This window comes from Aplysia californica, unplaced genomic scaffold (assembly GCF_000002075.1).
Source record: "Aplysia californica isolate F4 #8 unplaced genomic scaffold, AplCal3.0 scaffold00245, whole genome shotgun sequence".
In the NCBI taxonomy this organism is placed as follows: domain Eukaryota; kingdom Metazoa; phylum Mollusca; class Gastropoda; order Aplysiida; family Aplysiidae; genus Aplysia; species Aplysia californica.
The window spans coordinates 455,290-476,147 of NW_004797515.1; the positions used below are offsets into that span (position 1 = coordinate 455,290).

The following is a 20,858-nucleotide window of genomic DNA, read 5'->3' on the forward strand; positions in this document are numbered from 1 at the left end:
GAGAGAGAGAGAGAGAGAGAGAGAGAGAGAGAGAGAGAGAGAGAGAGAGAGAGAGAGAGAGAGAGAGGTCTTTCTTTCGACGTCCATCTCTATGTGCCTGTGATTTGGGTTTGTTGTGCCTATGCTTTCTGTTCCATTCCCCCGAGTCCCTTCGTTTAATAAGGTTATTTTTCAATATAAAAACACATGCAGTCACCGAATAAGCATGACCTCTCTCCCTTACAATCGTGTACATGTACTTCATTCGTATCGTGTATGTAGATAAGATCCTGCGCCTCTTCACTGGGTTTTTCTGTTGAGATAACATGGCATCTCAAACGTCTGTAGGCCTATTACGAGCCTGTTGGTGAATGGCAGATGTAGAACTTTAGAGATATCAAGCAAGTGTTCCGTATAGAGCAAGTACAAAACGATTCGAATTCGCAGGCCCAAGAACTCGTCTACAAATAGAATATTATTAGAAATCCGCCCTGAGATTACTGAGAACCTAGCCTGAGCTCCAGGCAATACATTTTTTTTCCTTGGCTGCGTTAAGGTGACAATCCATATGTGCGGGACGGCAGCGGCAGCGGCAGCGGCACGGCAGCGGGACGGTATGTGCGGTACCGCAAGTCACATTATATCCATATGTACGGCAGCGGGACGAAATGTGCGCCTCTTTCTATGAATCTTCTTCATAGAGCCTACACATCTTTGCATTTAATTCTTATTAACTTATCATCTTATTATTCTTATTAATATTGTCATTCTTATTGACTTAATTATCATCCATATTTTCTATGTTCTTGCATTGATTCCATTAATTTAACTGATTTATTATCTCTATGTAGAGGTATTTAATTGTTATTTCAATCAATTTAATTAAATAAATACATTTTACTAAGGTTACCAATTGTCGGGTAAATTCGCCAATGCCGACGGGTAACTTCGCCAGTATTGTAAAGTTGCAATTATCATCTTGATCTTTTGTCACTAGCATAACGAACAGGTCCATCCATTCCTTTGCCATTCAGGACAGCCCAGAAGGCACCATTTGGGCATATCAAGAAAATGGGTGGATGAACGACGACATAGGGGTACAATGGTTTCAGCAAGTTATCCGTGCCAAATGAATTAACTGCATCACACAGAGATTCTTCACAGTCAACCCTATTCCGCCACATTCATATTTTTGTCTGCGGCAGCGGCAGAATCGCTCCAGAGTGCGATTTTTATCGTTCCGTACCGCTGCCGTCCCGCACATATGAATTCAGACATTGATTTTCTGTTGGAGCGATTTTTATCGTCCCGCTGCCGTGCCGCTGCCGTCCCGCACATATGGATTGTCACCTTTACCCATAGATGTACACTATAGTATTGTGGCAAGTTGTGTGAAGGAGTTCATGCTAAAGCAATGGGCTAGGCATGTTTTCTCTCTCTCTCATACGCGACAGGCGAGGCTTGGTTCTTGTTGATTTTTTTTTACATGGGCGCCGTGGCGAACTATATCTAAAATACTAAATTGCAATAATACGGCGTTCTTTCTACAACTAGATCTACAAATAAATGTATTATTAAATGGATAGAGATAGAGATATGGGCTTTAAAAAAAGAAGAAAAAAAACAACAACCTTTATTTCTTCATCAGCACTTTATCTACGAGGTGGTTTATTTCTTATTGACCGAATCAAAGTGTATAGGGCCTATAGAATTTTTAAAAAGAAGTATGAAAAGATGTGGGTGTCATGGGAACCTCCCTTAACCACCCCATCCTCTCTCTCCTCCCGAATCCCAACACCAACACGCCCCCCCCCCCCCCCGGCCTCCCTCAGATATATGAGTTTGGCATTAAATTAAATCAGGATGAGCCATAGGAAAAAATCCAGAGTTTTTCAGCTTTTAGGAGTAGGAATGCAATGAAGCTCTTGATAAAGCAAATTCAGTCAAACAAATGATGAATACATGTACTAGTATTTTTTAAATCGAGTTAAACTTTCCCTTGTGACATTTGAACAGGAAACTGTATTTTTCATTCATATGTTCACTTTCTAAAAAAGTATACTAAATTATAGTGTCGGTATTAAACTTTGGTTTATATTGATTTTAAGAACTAAAGTAGATCATATACAGCACTTAAACTAAAGCTCCTTCTTTTGCTGTTTTAAGTAAATCTAATTTTGGACATTATAAAACAACTGTGACAACTCTGGACTCACTAAAGATAAAAAAGTGAACATAAATGTTGTTTTGTAGCCTAGTCAATTGTTTTTCTAATCAGTGTAGTGATAACTGAAACAAAAACCTGTACTAAGGTGTTTTTGGACAACATTCAATAAAACAAAACAATAAAAAGTACATTGTTTCAGTTTGATAAAGAAATTTCCTGCCCATTGTGAAAAAGATCTAGCTGCTAGTCAACCGTAACTTCACATGGCCCAGAACCTTACTGATGGCTCTTTATGTTTTAAAAAAGGAACCCGGAGTGACTATTTGTGTCTATAAGACATATTATGCACTAAAAATAGATGATGTAATAAAAGAAAACAGACATCACTGAGCTGCCTGACAGAACCAGTAAGACGTTAATCCAGAAAGGGACAAGAGGTTTCACATGCTTGCACCTTTAAGAGAATAGCTTTGAATCAAAACATAACGTTAGGGCGAAAACATAGAGAACGCCGATTTCGGAGACTGACTCAGTAAGCGCCGATAGGTATAAAAATTCCCTTATGATTTCCAACTTGCCCCACATAGAGCTGGCCGACTGCAGGCGGCTTTAAACTCGGATCGGAGTTGTCGGCTTTATCGGAATCCAAACTACATTCTTATTACGCCGAAAAACTGGGAAGGGCGTCTCGCTGTCAACTCACCACCGCAGTGCTTTCTTGTCGTATTTCCATTTTTTAACAGTGAAAATGAGACTTCTTCTTTAATTCACATTTTGTTATGAACTGTTTTCACTGTTATTAAAAATGGAGGTACGACAAGAAAGCACCGAGGTCGCGAACTCCCAGTGCCGTCTCGCCGTCGCCAACTCGGGTTCAGCGGTTTGTGTGACGTAACCCGACTGGACTGGGGACGGCGTTCTTTATGTTATCGCCCTTAGAATCAAATAAAACACGTAAGACTAAGAGCAGAGACACGCCCACTCACATGTAAACAAACTTTTTAACCACATTAAAAATGGCCGCCAACAAACTCAAATGTGTCCGTGTCACATAACCTCGTACGGACTCTAGTTTAAAAGGGGGTAACTCTATGCCTTTACCATACTCTGCGCGGGCTAGGGGAGAAGCGAGAGGGGTTGGCGAACACTTGAGCGTTGCCGAGCGGGGAAATTACTAGGTGGTTTTTAATTTGTGCAATCGTTTGCTCCTCTCATGCGGTCAGTGTCGGATTGTTTTATAAAAGTAAGCTGGTCTATAATACACGATCTCATTCTTTCCCTTCATTCATACAGCACTGCGGCTGGTGCTGTTTCATGGTTTCCGTGGGCTACACGTATAAATCATCATGACAATGTCGCGTCTTAAAAAGTCTCTCTAGTTTGAAGCGTCTGATGCTGCACTCACTTGCGTCTAAAACAAATCACAACATGGACACACATAAACACAAGCACATGAATGACTTCTAATGTTATGAAACACTCCTTTGGGTGAGAACGACCTAAAATTTCATTTTGGGAAGGAATAGAAAACTCAAAGAATATACTATGTTCTTGCCGAAGATACTATAAAGCAAGAAGGCACAGGACATTTCGCTTATAAATTATACTCTTCCGAGCACCAGAGACACGATTTAGATTCAACCTTCGTATGGCAGTTGTCTCTGCTAGGTTGGTGGGTGCGAAAGGCGCACATACTACATAGATCTAGACCGCAACCCCTGATATGGTAATTCTACCGTTACTTTCATTGGTCCTTGACATTCTTTAGTGATATCATAAATCATGTATACATTGTACACGAGTCTCTCTTTTTTTTGGTACTGCTTGAGTTAACCCAAATTATGGACGTGTCAAACATATTTGTCACTCCCTGGCGTGAGTTATCCATGCCAAGCTGTATTTCATTTGTCAGCGATACATTTCCTTTTGTTTTTAGAACAGACAATAGAGGCCGAACCCTAGACTCTTGAGTCACCAGTCATGTTTAAAGCATTCAGACCGTCTGCTACCGACTTTCGTTGGTTATATTGAATCACGTTCTCCAACACCAACGAATCCCCTTCAAGTCAATGTGTTGCTCTTTATTTGATTTGTCTATTTTTGTTGACTCAAATACGCTTTTAAATTACACCACTGGTTCAGTTGTCTTATCACTGGTGCTACCTTGTTTGAGTACAAGCTTGAACCCCAAAAAACAAAAGCAAAAACAACCCAATCAGGACGAAGACATAAAGACAGCTGAAGCAGTTCCTGTGTGGATCAATCCATCCGCATGCACTCACTAACCATCACCTGACACACTTGTCAAAGAGATGACTATACCACCAGTATCTAGGGCATAATGTTCAGCTCTTAGTCTTGGTCACATGCAGAAGATATGGGTTCAATTCCTCGTGCAGAAAAGGTTTTCTTTATCGAGTACCTGCGTCCGTCTTCTGGATTGTTGTATATCCCACATAGTTCAGGTTAACACTGACATTGGCAGGCAGGGTAGAAGTGTCAAAGAAAGAAGAATGACTCTTCTTTCACGTAAAACCTCTTTTTCAGTCATATCTAATTCGACATCCTACCTAAATCTCATAGAAATGCCTACCAGTACCATGGCAGTGTTGTGCATATGGTGACTGAACAGTGAAATGCTGCTCTAGGTATTTAGTTTTAGTAAGGTTTTACGGCGCTCGCAACTGCATACAGTCATATGAGCGCCAAGGGGTGGATGTCAACAGAAGTCCAAATGAGGAATCAGGCTTACTCTGCTCACCTCTCTAGCTTCAACAGCACAAAGTCTACTTCGACTATCAAGACACCCCGGAAATAGCAGTTCACAAGAGAGTGACAAACATGCAAAAGAAGCAGGGGAAAAAGGACGATAGTAAGGATGAGGGAAAAAAAAAAGCAGCAGTTCCCCCCAGGCTCTGTGCAACGCCACTCAGGGAGGTGTGTGTGTGTGTATGTGTGTGAGCACGCATGCATGTGTGTGGGGGTATGTATGTGTGTGCCAGTGCACATGTATGTGTGTGTATGTAAACGATTTAAAAGAAGAAAAAAATTATGACTTACAACGGCCATATTTTGCCAGGAAGCAGGCTGAGATAATTGGAAATGAAATAGATGGAGCATACCCAACCCACGAGAATACTAACTTGTCAACTACTCACAGACAGGGTGTCAAAGACAAAGACACCAAACACATAGGGACACGCTTAAAAAATGGCATACAGCAAGAACAAGTACTCATCATGATTTTAAAAAAAATATATCCTCAAAACAAGACAAAAAAAAACAAAAATAAACAACTATAAAGATGTAAAGAAGCAACAGTTTTTGTTTTAATTTGGTCATTTACAGATGTCACTGCCTTTCAATGACATGTGAATTCATACAACTGGCATACACTCTTACAAATCACCCCATATGACAAAAAAAGAAGGGTAGCAGTAGTACCCGAGGCAGAGGAGGGGGGGTAGAGGAGGGGAAAACGAAAGCTACAGAGACACAAGACTTACGTTATTAACAAACCCCTCCTTCTGATAGCAACATCAAATAAAAACAAACAACAGCATCATCAAGATGGTCAAAAAATGCTTGAAGGTGAGGGGGAAAAAATCGTCAGAACTAAAAACAAAAAAAACAAATAAAAAACAAATAAAAATAAACAAAAATAAACACAAAGACAAACAAAAATGTGGCTACATGCTACATGACCCCTTTCATGAGCGACACATATGAGTGGTTACAGGTACAGTGAAAAGCCAATGTCTTGAGCTTGAAACAAGAAGTTCAAAATAATGCATGTGGAAGTTAGGGGAGCATTCATCAACTAGTGTGCAAATCATCACATATGGGGCACAATCATCGATAAGGAATGACACATGCATGCAAACGAACCTGGAATAACAAGAATATATGAAAACACATCTCAATCATCCCCCCATCCCCCCTCCTCTTTCCATAGAACTACAGTAGTAGTTTGATGTGTCTTTGAAATAAAATGGAATAATTGTGCACATCTAGTGATTGGTTAGATGAAATTCTCTTTCTTAATGTAAGGAAATGGGAGTAAAAAGTCTCGTCATTGGATCAAAAAAATATTGTGTAATGACAAATATTAAAAAGGAGAAAAGGTGTTATTGTTAATAAGTTCTATGGAAATAAAATGCAAACTGCATGTGTCGTATCTACTAGTCACAATCACCATTTCATAAAAAACAGAACAAGTGCTTAAAACTTTCCTCTATAAAAGTCACATATGTTGTGCCAACCACAATCAACATTTCAGTGTTATGTACACAATTTGCTGGATGATCTTAGATGAGACGTAAACAAAAATCAAAATATCTGATCAAAGTTCAACTACAGTTTCTAAATGAAACGCAACACTTTGCTCATATCCTTTCAAAGGCTTCACATTACAGGAACTTTTAATGTATAAATAATTTTCACTAGACATTCAACTCTCGAGCAGAAACTAATACTTTTTTTGAAACAGGAATATTTCAAGAGGGAGGGAACAAAAAAATAAAGCCTTTGATGGAGGAAGGGCAAAGCATAAACATTCTCAGATACACTGGTAACAAATGTGCGTGTCAAAGCTGCTGAAACAGACAATATCAATATTCTGTCCCATTCACATTTCAATGGAATCGCTGTCTCCACTAAGCATCACTCTCGACAAAACGTGTTCCAGATACTTTGAATCTGTGCAGAATATTTACGCCAAGATGATAGAGCCATACTCGCTGAGGTGATGAATTGCACCCTGTATATCATAGTAACTAAATCACATAATAGCTCAAGACAATGCCATTCATGTATGTACAAGTCAATTTATCAAATAGGCAAAGGGACATGAACATTACTCCATTTGTACAGAAAAATCCACATCTGAAGGGGGTCAAATAATTCAAGCTTTCTCATGTTAATTAGCCTGTGATGACAAAAGACCAACAAAACAACAGTTAAATCCACTGTCTGTTTGTTACATATTGCCAAATACCATTTTCACTTGCTTGCACACACTTCAAAGTCACAACATGTACATATGAACAACTCTAAAAATTAAAATCTGACATTCCCATGTGTAACATCCAACACACAATGTTGCATGAAAAAAGGAAGCATCATTCATGCAAAGACACTTGACAAAAGTAGATATCGCCCCATTTCCCGAAGTCAGTACAGAGAATGCGAAGCCAGAGCAGGTCTCTAAAATGCACAAAATATGAACGAAACAATCTGGGGAAAAAAAAACCAAAACATTACACAAGTAATTTACCTAAGCTACACCCTAGTGCTTTGTTTTCGTATTTACAGAGAGTAGAAGAAGCCAATGTGGAAACAACAAGGAAAGATAAATAATCATTGCAACCATGTGTACAAAAACATGCAGAATGTAAACAATCTGTTTACTAGGCCAGAACAGGAGGGATAATTGAAGCCTAACTAAAGGTAGATTGACCTTCTTGATTATTTAGGGGACAGGCTGTCAGCTATTTGTCAGAAATTGCTCTAAATGCAGTACACACCAATAATTTTAATTCAAGCAATACAAAGAGGAAAAAAAAAACCTGTATGACAGCAAGAATTTTGCAAAGAGGGATGAAACAGTCATGCTTCTTTGAAATGTTACGAGAATGCAAACAAAGAGAAATCTTTTCAGCATAGAAAATCTTCATAACGTTAACACCATGTGAGCAGACATTACCAAAGGACTATTTCCCTGATAGATGACTTGCCCTAAGATAGCTTTCTTGTTAAGTTATCCATACCTTCTCTTTGCACACTGTAGCAACTGTAAGTACAAAAACCCGCAGGACAGAATACACCAAAGTCCTGCGAGATAACGAAAGCATACAGTTTGCCATTCTTGGAAATAATACAGAAAAGAGGAAACAGTTCTCTCTCAGTCAGACTAAGTAGACCTCTTCTTTTCCAGATGTCAACAACATTATCCTAAAAGGCAACTGCACCGTCATGAGACTTTTAGTCCGAGAGAGAAAGCACATTTTTCACATTCCTGAAAGTTTCTAAACCGAATGGAATTTTTTTTTTAAAACCTCACAAGAAAGTTTGATTGATATGTCCTTGTAGAACATGATCTCTAGCAGCAGGAGCCAAAATGGGCAGGTGAGGCCTTGTGCTGCCACCGTAGTCCGATGAATGTTGTTGTTGTTGTTGTTGGTGGTGGTGAATGGGAGAAACATCAACAGAAATGCTATCACATGACAACTCGGGGGGGTGTAATGGTTTGGCATCCCTCTTCTGGCCCGAAGCGTTCCGTCATTTCTGCCTCTTTGACTTGCCCCGTGCTCGCGTATTCTTCCATCGAAAACATCCACAGCATCTGTATACGAGAAACAAAATCAATTAAAACTTGGGTCTTTGAAATGTACACTTCTACCTGAGAATCTCTATTCATCAAGATTACCCAAGACCAAAACCTTGTTAACAAATTTCACCAAAAGAGAAAAACCAAAAAACCCAAGACTGTTTTCTATTTTGAGGGGGAAAAGTTTGGCCCTTGAAAACTCCATCCCACTCTTATTGATTTCTTCACGATGGAAAGTATATACAGAAAAAGATGAATATAAAAAACATGTAAATAATAATAATAATAATAATAGATAGCATTTGTATAGCGCATATCCCCGTTCAACAGCAGGCTCTATGCGCTTTACACTATATTATTACCCCAGCAGACCATAGAACACTCCGAAACATTCTCAGCTTCCCGGGAAGCATACAGTGCAAGCAGCTGAAACACTAACAAACTGACAAGATCTTTCGCTGTCTATAGCCGGGTACCCACTCCCACCTGGGTGAAGTGAGGAAAATTCGTGTAAAGTGCCTTTCCCAAGGATACAACGTCGGGCCCTTGACGGGATTCGAACCCATGACCTTACGGTTGCGAGTCCGAGAGCCTAACCACTAGGCCACTGACGCCACATAAATGCCCAGATGTGCAAAATATTGAAACTAAAGCTGGGTTTAGTATTAGCACTACTTTAAGTACAGCAAGAGTACAAATTCTACACCCAAAAATTGGTGGCTGACAGGCAGGCACCATTGTGGTTAGCTTTTTCTTTCCGTTCAAACATATATCATTACATGACCTATTTGTGTCGCAACTGCCCAAAGAAAAAAAAAAATCAGGAGAAAGGGAGGTTATCATCAATGGACCCACTGCCAATCATTTGCCAGGAAACTCCAGTGATTTATAAATACATTTGTGTCTTCGTGTGCTAATGGGAAGAGAATTTCGAAAAAGGCACTGCTACTTCAAACCAATTGTCAAAGTACAAATATGGCACACACTGATAAACTCTGATTACATGAACGGACACTTTAGTTCTTATATTAAAAGAAAAAAATATATCTTTTATCAATATCCAGAAAAGGGCCTTCCCAAAAACTACAAACTTTGAGAGATAAATAACAAGACAAAGCTGGAAACGGGTCAGTCATATTGAAACAACATAAATTAACATGTAAAAAGAAATGCATTATGAGAAAGAATAGAAAATGGGGGGAAAAAATAATCAAGGTAATGCTTTAAGAAATTGGAGAGATGACACTGTGCTGAGAGATAGACAGGCAGGGACAAAACAAACAGAAACAAAGATGAATAGAAAACATGGGCAAAAGTCTACATCCCACAGTGGACTGATAGGTCAGTTCAAGAGATGGAATAACAAGTTGAGGGAGAAAAAAGGGGACGATAAACAAAGAGGAAGGCTGGCAGAGTAGACTTGAGTCATTTAGGATAACATTTCTAAGTATCAAAACAAGCTGGTGCATGAAGGCCGGTACATTGATATATGGTTGAAATTTTGTTCAGGTACATCCAAGTCGGTCAGTCCCTACCAAAAAAAGCAGTCTATGCAGTCTATAAGGAAACTGACATTAATAAAGACATTCTGCTTTTATTTTTCAAATAGGGATTCTTGAAGGACAACCTCTGTTCCTTCCCTTTATACAAAAGAAACCCCACTGCCTACAAACATCGTCCACGAGCAATAATGAAGACACCACAACTGGTGCTTTCCATATCTCAAATAGAGGCAATGATACAGAAAGCAATATTTAAGTCATACTAAATTAGTAAGCTGGGTAAAGTAGTAAGTCGTACCCCCCAATTTCACCAAGATTTGGAAACATGGGTATCTTGATCTTTATTTCTTTTTAAAAGTAGAAAACCTCTACAGAATCAAAAGCGATCAAGGTGCTGTTTGCTGCATCAGTAAGTGTTTGGTAATTAAAAAGAAATGCAAAAGAACTACATGGAAAAAAAAGAACAAAACAAATTTAAACATTGAGCACATTTCTCATCTTATTGATGAAGTACACAAAATATTTCTGTAATATTGTTCCATTTCCTTCACAGTACTCTACAGTGAAACAGAGATGCATGATGTATTTGTTCACTAGCTTGACCATGACAAAAACAAGGAGATGACTACAACATTTTCAATACCCCCCCCCCCCTCAAATGAATAAGAAAAGTTAGAAATTTGAAATAACAACAAAGTTCTTTTAACTAACAGTTTAACGGAAGGAGCGACCCTCAGTGTGGCCAATTTTGGGTCAAACTATGCAAATTGAGATGTTTGCTGATTCTTGAAGATCAACCAGTTTTCTGTCTAAAAATAGCAAGGAAACAATTGCCTCTGAAAACATGAGGGTCTGTCAAAATGAGGTGAATTTTTTGCAGTTGCTTAGTTTTTATCTTTTTGACATGAAACTTTCAGGAAAATAGACGGCAAGGCTGCAATCCTTCAATGTACCACACAGATATTTACACACAAAAAATAATACTTTTCCCTCAGCAAACGATCATGCAAACAAAATTTTTAAAAGCTCTATATACATTGGAAAATTCTCATTATTTTTTTTCTTTTACACTAATTCAAAACTCTCCTCTGGTACATTGATAGGGAATGGTTCAGGTATACTCTCACCAAATTTGGTCAGTAAATAAGAAAGCCTTAAGGATTTGACATTTATTTCTTCTTTTCAAGATGGCGGCAGTTTCCATAGCAACCGTTGTAGCTATGCAAAAATAGAAGTACGTTTTAAAAGATTTTTCTCTGCGTAACTTATACGTGTACTTAGATTTGATCTTGGGCAACAAATATAGAAGAAAATGGACCTCGAGGGTAGCTCCTCCCATTAAGGCGATCTACAACTGACAGTAAAAGTGTTAGTATACATTTTGGCCTGCATTGACACCTTATCATGGGACAATATTTTAACTGATCAGGCCCTTCCCACCTAAACACACATGCAAAGGGTGCTATAAAAAATATCTACTAACCTATAAGCTCTCAGCAACACAAAACTTTCTTACAGAACATTCTAGATTTTGGGTTGTTTTTTTTGTAGAACAAAAGAACATTTCAGACTTTTCTCAGAAATGTCTCAATATATCAATATACACATTCACTAAAGCATACTACATAGCTTTACAAAAAATTCCTCAGTCTGATACAAAAGCACTTCACACGACACAGACCATGTTTTAACTGCGGCGCCCCTTCTTCTTCTTGCGTCGGCGGAAGAAACAGCACCTGCAAGAAGACAGAAGTGGACGTCCAGAAACCAAACCTATCAATTAAGCCATTTGAGCTGCCAGAAGCAAAAACTGTCAGCTTATTCAGATCAGAAATCAAAGAACTGAATCCACATAATTGCTACAACACACACAAAGAAAAGTGATAAGCAAACAGCACTGACGAAATATAGTGTCAAGTCTTAACATTACTCTTAATGAGGACCAAAAGTTACGCAGCTTCCCAAGCTCATGGATAAAAAAATTTATCTCAAATATTATCCAAATGACTCACATCAGACTAGAAGAAAAAGATTCAAACTTATATACAACACAACACAGGAAATGGTGCCATAGGCTAACTTAAGGGGAGACGCCACTTTCAATTCACACTCGAGGGGTAGAGTTCATGCTAAAATATCCATTTGTGAGGCAGCGCTGCGAAATCAGGCGCTCGTCAAAATACAGAAATCGGAGAAACAGTAATTAAGTCAGCTGGGAACTTTTTTGGAATTTATCTTTTTTGGTTCATCCTCTTTTATGTTCAAATAAAAACATATCCATGTGAATTTTACTGAAACACATTGATTAACCCTTAAAACCCTGAATTATTTTTTTTTCATACCTCCCTAGAATCCTGAATTAAAATTGAGATACTAGAAAAAATTAGGTTGGTTCATTATTTTGTTTACTGTGTTTTTAATTGTTAGATTTTACTGAAGTTTGAAAATGTTATTTATATATGAATGCACAGTCTGAACAAAAGGGGAAAAGGTTAAAACACTGGTTTTTAGGACCAACTCTATGAGTTAAGTCTTGTGTGTGATCCCCGATTTCAGTCAAAGTATCATTAGACCCAGCCGTAGATCTAGCCTCTGGTAGCTTTAGTGGTGATCTCCTGCCAATTCCACTATCGTCAAAATCATCATCGATGTTATGCGGAACATTGCAATCGTCTTCAATGGTCATATTTATCGATATATCCGACTGGGAGATCATTATTGGGGTCTGGTTTGGATCAAAAATTTCAAAAATTTTGCGGCCTGGAGGGCCAAGCAGCGAAAAGTGACTAATTTTTCTTAAAAACTCGCAAAATTTCCAAACTTTCGGTGTAGAACTGCTCTCATGACATTATTGGTACTTTCTGCTCGCGACAGAGTCATCTGGAGTTACATCCCCTGTTTCTAGCACTGGGAATTAAACGATAAAGTCGACCAGCGGTTACCAGTGGTATAGGAAAATATGGCGTCAGCGGTTACCAGCCGTATAGGGTTTTAAGGGTTAAAGACCCCCAAAAGTATGTCATTTTTGTTGTTGTCAAGGAGTTACCAAACTTTGGTGTCCATTTTCTCGCTAATTTCACCACTGAAGCTAGGTGCCCTCACTTCCTTCAATCGCAAATATCGTGAGTCCTATTCAGGATATATTTCCTTAGAAGCAAGGCAAATAAATCAGCTTTCAGATGATACCAATAACTCCATATGCCCAAAAATTGACGAGCGCCTGATTCCACCGCGTCGTGGCACATTTTATCTTTTTTTTTTCTTCCCCATTACTACATGGAAAAATACACCCTGACCACATAGAACTAGAACCTGAACCCACAAAATGAGAAGAAATGGGGTTAAAATACGTCTGCACAGGCATAGGATCTTCAATTTTCTGAACTTTGCATACTTGTTTGTAAGGGTTGAGGTGCTGCTCGTAACAGAGAGATTTGTCTACTTGTTTGTAAAGGTTGAGGTGCTGCTCGTAACAGAGAGATTTGTCCGTAGAACAACAATTATTTTTTAAAAATGGAACAGGATTTTTCTTGGCTTGATTTCCTTCACTTATGCACCTGCCAAAATGTTACTTATTAGAACCTCTCCTCTTGTTATAAGCTATTCTATGCCATTACTTATACTCGCAGCAATTTCCAATGATACTGTGCCCAAGATTAGAGAGTAACCTGATTGATGTCGGAACCACAGAGAATTGAAGGGCAGAAAAAGTCCATCAGAATATCATTTCATAGTTAACCAACCTTTTTTGCCAGGAAATAATTATAAACTGTCGCAGCTGTACATAAACGATTTTTTTTGTCTCAGTAGTGTCTCCCCTTAGATTGAAGTTCCAAAAAATAAATGTCACGAGAGAAAGAAAAAGTTGATGTTGTTTTATTCAGTTGAAAAAATCTCTGTACATACTTTACCAACCATTTGACTTTTCACTGACAAACCCATAAACATTTTTCCAAGCACAAAAGCCTTCACACTTAAAAATAAAAAGTATGCCTCCAAAACAACCATCACAATTAACCGATGTCACTTCATTTTTTAAAAACATATTGCTAATTTGTTCTAAAAGAAATTTCAGTATCAGTGTGCACTTTTCGCATCAGGGTGGTCATACTGTAGAAGTGACTTCATATCTGTAGACCTATAAAAACAATTGTTGCAAAAATTTGTCTGACATCTTATGCAGTTCAAAAAAGCAAAACCTGAAACAAGACCAGTTTTCAAAGGCCAGGGGGAAAAAACATGTCAAACGGGGGCCAACGAAAGTCTCCAAACCAATTCTCTCAGGACTGTGAAGTAATAACTTTTGGAAAAGGGGCATAAGTATGCAAACAAACTAAACCATGAGAAATCACAGCACCCAAGCATCACAATCTAAAAAAAGGAAGGATATCAAGTAACCTGTTACCTTTTCAAGCATAAGAAAAAATCCGAGTCACCACTGGTGTGTCTGTGTGAGAGAGGAGAGAGGAGAGAGAGAGAGAGAGAGAGAGAGAGAGAGGAAGTGGGGGGAAGAGAGAGAGAGACAGAGAGGTGGAGAAAGAGAGCTATTTCGAAACTTCAGAGAGTATACTGACTTAGTTTCATCATTGATCTCCACTTCTGGCTGAGCTGTGATAGGCGTGTTTGACTGTCCACCTGGGTCTTCCGGAGCAAGCTCACCATTTACAGAACTGATCACCTGGAAAAAAAAAGCAAAGAGAAAACAAAATAAAAATATGCAACCATGACAGCAGAAATATATCCTACTACAATAGAGAAGTTAACTTTAATCACATACACCAGAAATTAAAAACAGAACAAGAAGTACGCACTAGAACTTGGCATCAGAGAATTATTAGAAGTTTTAAGCCACTAACAACAGCTTCACATGCTGTACTTCAGTTATTGTACATACTAAACAACACCATTAAAGGATCTAATTTTTCAACAGATGGTGAAATCTGTACCACCAATTCTCCATGCATATTATGGTAAATGGCTGATTACAGTTTATAGCTACCTTATGAGCATATGAACAATAAGCCACAGAATACTTGTTTCAGCAAGAGAATTTTACAAAAAAAAGTTTATACAATGACAATGCAAGTTTGTCTAAAGTAAAGAACTGTGTGTGCAACGGAAAGTTAACAAACTCTCAAAAGAAACCAAAGGGTAGCAGTAAGTCTTGCAAGGGGGAGTGGGAGGGGGTAGGTGCACAGTTAATTCATAGCAACATGCAAGTAAAAAAAAAAAAGGGGAACAAAAAAAGTCTTTCTTAAAATTGCCATTTAAAATGCAAAAATTACATTTGTCACTCCTGTGAAATTGTTATTGCGAACATTCATTTCCACATTTCAAACAATTACAAATAAGAGAACTTTGCATTATCTTGAAAAGCATGCCTTGACTGACTTACTGTAGAGAAAGCAGTTTGAAAAGCTAAGACCTGAAATTTATACTGATTGTCAGTTTCTCCCCTTCTTTCACTACCATTTTAATAATGTGCACAGATAAACAAAGGTACAGTGGACGTAAATTTCTAGCATGCGTCTGAAATGGTCACTACACAATATCAATATAACTTATGATAAAATTTTGTTATTGTCAGAATTAGTGGGCAATGGAAAGACAGGTTCATTTGAAATTATTCGCTTAAAATTTTTTATTAAAAACTACAAATGCTCCTTATACATCTCAACCTGAGAAAAAGCAACCCTTGTTAACACGGTGCAGTGTATGTTCTTAAAGACTGAATGCTAGATCTATATTAATTGTATTTTAAAGCTTCACAAAGTTTACTTGTTTACATATTTTCTTAAGCATCAAAACTTCAATTAATTTATAACAAATTATACTCATGCAACTTAAAGAGGCAAAATAAGCTTAAAAAATGAATCAAAAACTTCCACCGAAAAAGAAACGGAAACAGTAAAAAAGAAACAAAATTCAGATGGGTTATCATGCATACTCTCTCTTTTGCACTTGTATTTACCAGTTTTACTTAAGTTGATCTTTCAAAAAGAAACCAGTCGCGACTTCTTATTTGTCAACACAATATTTAGTCCAAAGTTGAACGTCATCTTTGATATGGCTTATCAAACACGAAAAGGAGAGAGAGAGAGAGAGAGAGAGAAAAATCTCTTTTTAGTGAAAGGGAAACGATCACTTCTATGTTGTAAGCATATAAGGTACACAAGCACGGAAGAGTCATAACAAAATCAACCATGTCATGAGCAATACTAAACAAGCAGAAATTGTATTGTGAACTCAACGGGCTCTCTTACATTCCCACGGGTGTTCCTCTGAACCTAGACATGCACATAGAGGAAGAAAGGAAAGCATAAGCTAAACATGCTATATATAAGAAATTGGAACAAACTATTTCCTACTTGATCAATATTTAAGTACTAGAAAATTCATTATAACTTTCCATATCAAGAATAGATTCTGCACTTTTAAAGAGTACACAAAATTACAAATTTTGATATTCCTAAAACTTCATGCAGTCATTTCAAGCATCAAGGAATTATTCATTATAAACACCAATCCATTAAATAACTCTTTCCAAAAGAACGGAGTCAACTAAAGCTTCAAAGTGAAGGAAAAACAAATTAAAAAACAATTAGGAAATATCAAAGAACAAAATAGGAATTATTATCACAACAAAATTAAAGAAATATGAAAGAGGAAACATTATGGAAGACACTTCCAGACCATGAAAACATACACAAAAGTTATAAGTAAAAAAAAATATTTAAAAAAAAATAAGAAAACATCACTATAACAACACTACCAGCATGCTGTGGCTACCAAGGCAGTTACAAGTGAGTAAGAAGACAAATGTTGTGGGAAGGATTCATCCTGAATAAGAAAAGCTCCAGACTGCCACGGGAAGCCAAGAAAACAAATACATCATCAACAACCCCTGCAATTTTGTTTGCACCGAGGTTGAGAAGACTCAAGCCTACCTGAACTGAACCCCCATGCCTAGTCAAGGCCACGTTGTCTCCCAAATAGTGTCTTGGCTGTTCGCCCCATGCATGGTGGCCCCTTTGATTTGAACTTGCCTGAAAGGCAAAGCAGGATGGTTAGCTAGCTCAAGTAGGGCCTGAGCATTTCATAACAATCCAGCCTCGGAGTCTTGACCAAAAGCCACCAGGACATTAGTAGCAGCCGGACCATTAGGTTAAAACTGGACGCGGTGTGCACTTAGCATATTTCATCTTCACAAAGAGTACAACGAAGACTCTCACTTTTGTAGTCGTTTCAACCATTTTTCTACCAAGTCTTGAGATCACTGCTTAGACCCCATTGTGAAAATAGAATTCTGAATACCAACAATAAGGACACCACCCATCCCATCCCTATCAGTAACCATGAGGAGGGGGAAAAAAAAAAAGAATAGGAAGCCAAAAAGGTCCAGTTTCGATTCCAAAACAAAGGGAGAATATAAAAACGTGTGAACATTAATTTAAAGAACAACAACAATTTAACACTTGAACTAGAAGAAATTTTGTCTGTAAAACAAAAAAGATGCAACCCCCTAATCAATAACTGTAAATCTACATGAACTGACGATTGAACCTGTAGCTTGAAACAATATCATAAAGAAACAAAAGGCAGACAAAAATCTTCAAAAAAAATCTCCCTCCCAAAAAATATTATCAAATTAGAAAATAGAAAATGGAAGCCAAAAGTAACTTATTTGTCGTGAAAACCTGACAAAGAAACATTTTAACAATCAAACAAACGGTAAATCAAAATCTTTTTGTCTGTTTAAGAAAAACATTTCATGTAAAAAAAAAAAAAGAACAACAATTTTGGAGGCTGGCATGAATCATCTGAGTCTGCACCAAGTAAAGGAAATACAAAATAAGAAGAAAATTTCTGACATAGGAATTACTGACAAACTTTCAATCATAAAACAATCTTGGGTATAAATGTAAAATGAGGGAAAATGTATTCGTATTTTGAAAAATAAAAACACTGGTTTATGCTTTAAAAAGACAGTGAATAATCATTTGCTCCTCTGAAATGAAGGTAGTTTCATTTTCCTTGTACAAAAACCTAGAGTGCAAGGGAACAGACAAGCGTGTATTTTCACCAATGGACAGAAGAAAACTATATTTTAAAAGGGTATTATGGGGTCTATGTCATTCAGGAAAGTGCAGGAACAGGAAGGTAAATATGCAACGTGAACGTGTCAAACCAGCAAAGACGTTCTTTCAGCAATAACTTTTAAGGGGAACTCTTTATCAAGGGACAAAGGGGAGCAGGGATGGAAAATGCTTCGGAAAGAATTAAGCTTCATGGGGGAAAAAACAAAAAAACTGCAGATCAAAATGAAAACCCAACCTCTGACCCAAACCCTTCAATACTTTGAAACAGCCCTGGGATATCGGACAGGGAAGTGCCTGTGTGAATTGTTGCATGTTAAAGTCCTCACAGATCTGAGAACATGCTACATGCACAGGAAAGTATCCAAAGATGCATCACTAGTACACAGACCATTTAACATTCATAGTCAAATTTCCTTTCCCTTAAGAAGAAAAGTAATTTCCCATGCATGAACATTTTCTGATGCAATCTCTGAAACTGCATTACACTACATATCACTTCAGTTTTTGATTTGCTGAAGCAACTTTAAGATACCTCCAACTTTTACATAGCTTTTGGCGACAGTGTTGCTTGCACAAAGGAAAATACTTTGAGAATCACTTGGCATTCAAATAATGAACAAAGGAATCCCATATTTCTTACTTTCAAGGCATATTAGTACTTTTTACGTCACAAAAGAGAGTAAATATAAAAATCCAAGGAAAAAGACAAACTACAATCCAGAACCTTTTACATGGGGACTTTAATTAATGAACAAGAGTTATTGGACAGACTTAAAAACAAAGCATTGGCAAAGTGTATATGGAAAGAAAAATGTGTTAAATTACAGCAAACTGTGTAAAAACTGCCCTTTGAGATACATTGAAAGCTGCACCACAGCCAGAGAAATAAATTGCAAAGTTTCGTCATTTACATGCTTTTTTCTTTAAATCTAGGGAAACCAACAGACATGAGAGAGTATGATACATTTCTGACACAAATTTTAAGTTTCGTGTTTGATCGTTAACGATAAATTGTTACTTATTAACTGTAACATTAGCACAGCTTACAAATTATAAAAGAATTGAGTTGTACAAGCCAGTAAACTTGTGTTACAATTTATTATGTTTTGCATCACAGAGAGTCTCGAAATCAAACATTTAACCTGTGGTGCAGCTGATTATTAGTCTCGGGGCTGAAATTGATGGCACTCAATTTAAGAATACAGGATTGCAGTTAGCCTAATCATGACCACAAGCCAAGAGAAATTTTTAAAAGAAATTGATTAAAGACCAACAAAACAGCTACTAAAATGCACAATGTACTTAAAATATTAGTCAACGACCACTTCCAACAGATCAGTGAACATTCCACTCTCAGACCACAAGAGGAACAGATAAGTGATTTTTTTGGGGGGGCCTTAGATCACAACTCACTTTTTTACTTTGTCTTAGTAAAAGAGAAACGGAAAAGGCTCTACAACCAAACCTCAAAGTAGCGACATTGTGCATTTGAGTAACTGAACTTTGCAGGAACAGAAGTCTAAAAACCCGTAGAGATTAACCACAAATATACTTCAAAGTCTGTGAAATCAATAGAATTACCTTTGCAGCAGGGTGCCTCTCCCGACCTTGATTCCCATCCCGTGGTGGAGAAACACTGTGGTCTGGAACACTTGGAGTTGACTGATGAAGAATTTTAAAACAATATTGCTATCATCCAGTCCAAAATATAGTTTCCCAAAAAAAAAAATCACATCAGTTCAATCTTACTTATTCTCGAAAAAGTGAAGAAATCTAAAGCAAGAGTTGTCAACCTTCAGACTCCAAGGCTTCTTTCTATAAATTAAGCACTTTCAGTGAGCCATCATATGAAGCTAAGAGAAAAATAATCAACGCCTAAAAGCAAAGGCCCATAACAGACAATGATTCATGGCCCATCAGTGAACTGTTCCAGGTACCAGTATGGAAGTTAAAGAACATTTAGGGTAACTTATTTGTCAGAAAACGACCAGACTAACTAGGAGAAAAAAAAATAGAATCAGATGAGCTTTAACTTTTTAGTGCTTTTAGGACTGGTCAATCAACTGATCTTTAAAATTGTGATTTGGATACAACACAGAAATCCTGCAATTTCACTGTATCCATATTTATCTGCAATTTATATACATATTAGATCTAAGGTTATTTCAGGTCATAGCAGTCATTTTTGTCTCTCTCCCTGCAAAGAGAATTTCATAAAAACCAAATTCTATGAAACTGTTCCTTAAACTAAAACAGCTGATGTACAAGTAACAAAGTTTGGAGTAATAAATCCAGTTTTTTGTTTTTGAATACTCTTTAAGATAACACTTCCCGTGTCCCAAGCAAAACACAGCGTTGTAATAAAAATAACATAAACATATCTGATCTGAGTAAACAAGAAGCAAAAGAAAAAGTTATTAACAAACAACAGAAACACTCACCATCTGTCTGCCAACCCAATCAAACTGCCAGTCACATTCATATGTCATTTTTTCCATGAGATCTGTAAAAAGTCTTCGAAGATAGTCGTAGTCAGGAGTTTCAAAAAAGTCCAGCTTTCGAACGTAACGTAAGTATGTGGCAAAGCCCTCTGAGGAAAAAAAAAAGTAACATGGGTCAAAGCCAACAGCAGATGGAAGGGGGGGTTGGGGGAAGAAAAAAAAAGAAATGCTGTTAACAGAAATAAAAACAAGTGAACAGTTTAAACCAACAGCGCAGATAAGATGGTCAGTATCGAACAGAGCAAATCATTAAAATGTTTGAATTTTGTCACCATGACACCG

General features: G+C 37.5%; 1 protein-coding gene across 9 annotated transcripts in view; it reads right to left on the reverse strand.

Annotated features, from left to right (window-relative positions):
• Window positions 1–5,453: 5,453 nt before the first annotated feature.
• LOC101850655 (casein kinase I) overlaps window positions 5,454–20,858 on the reverse strand; it is a 32,207-nt gene continuing 16,802 nt past the window's right edge. For 2 of the 9 annotated variants that reach the window (XM_013083623.2, XM_005100354.2), the window contains 7 exons: window positions 20,517–20,665; window positions 19,657–19,737; window positions 16,924–17,022; window positions 16,240–16,263; window positions 14,551–14,654; window positions 11,658–11,712; window positions 5,454–8,489 (listed from right to left, as the gene is read on the reverse strand). In XM_013083623.2, the coding sequence (XP_012939077.1) occupies window positions 11,664–11,712; window positions 14,551–14,654; window positions 16,240–16,263; window positions 16,924–17,022; window positions 19,657–19,737; window positions 20,517–20,665 (506 nt within the window). In that variant the 3' untranslated portion in view covers window positions 5,454–8,489; window positions 11,658–11,663. The remainder of the gene's footprint in view (window positions 8,490–11,657; window positions 11,713–14,550; window positions 14,655–16,239; window positions 16,264–16,923; window positions 17,023–19,656; window positions 19,738–20,516; window positions 20,666–20,858) is intronic. The other 7 variants (XM_005100352.3, XM_005100353.2, XM_005100361.3 and 4 more) reach the window with 5 other exon arrangements.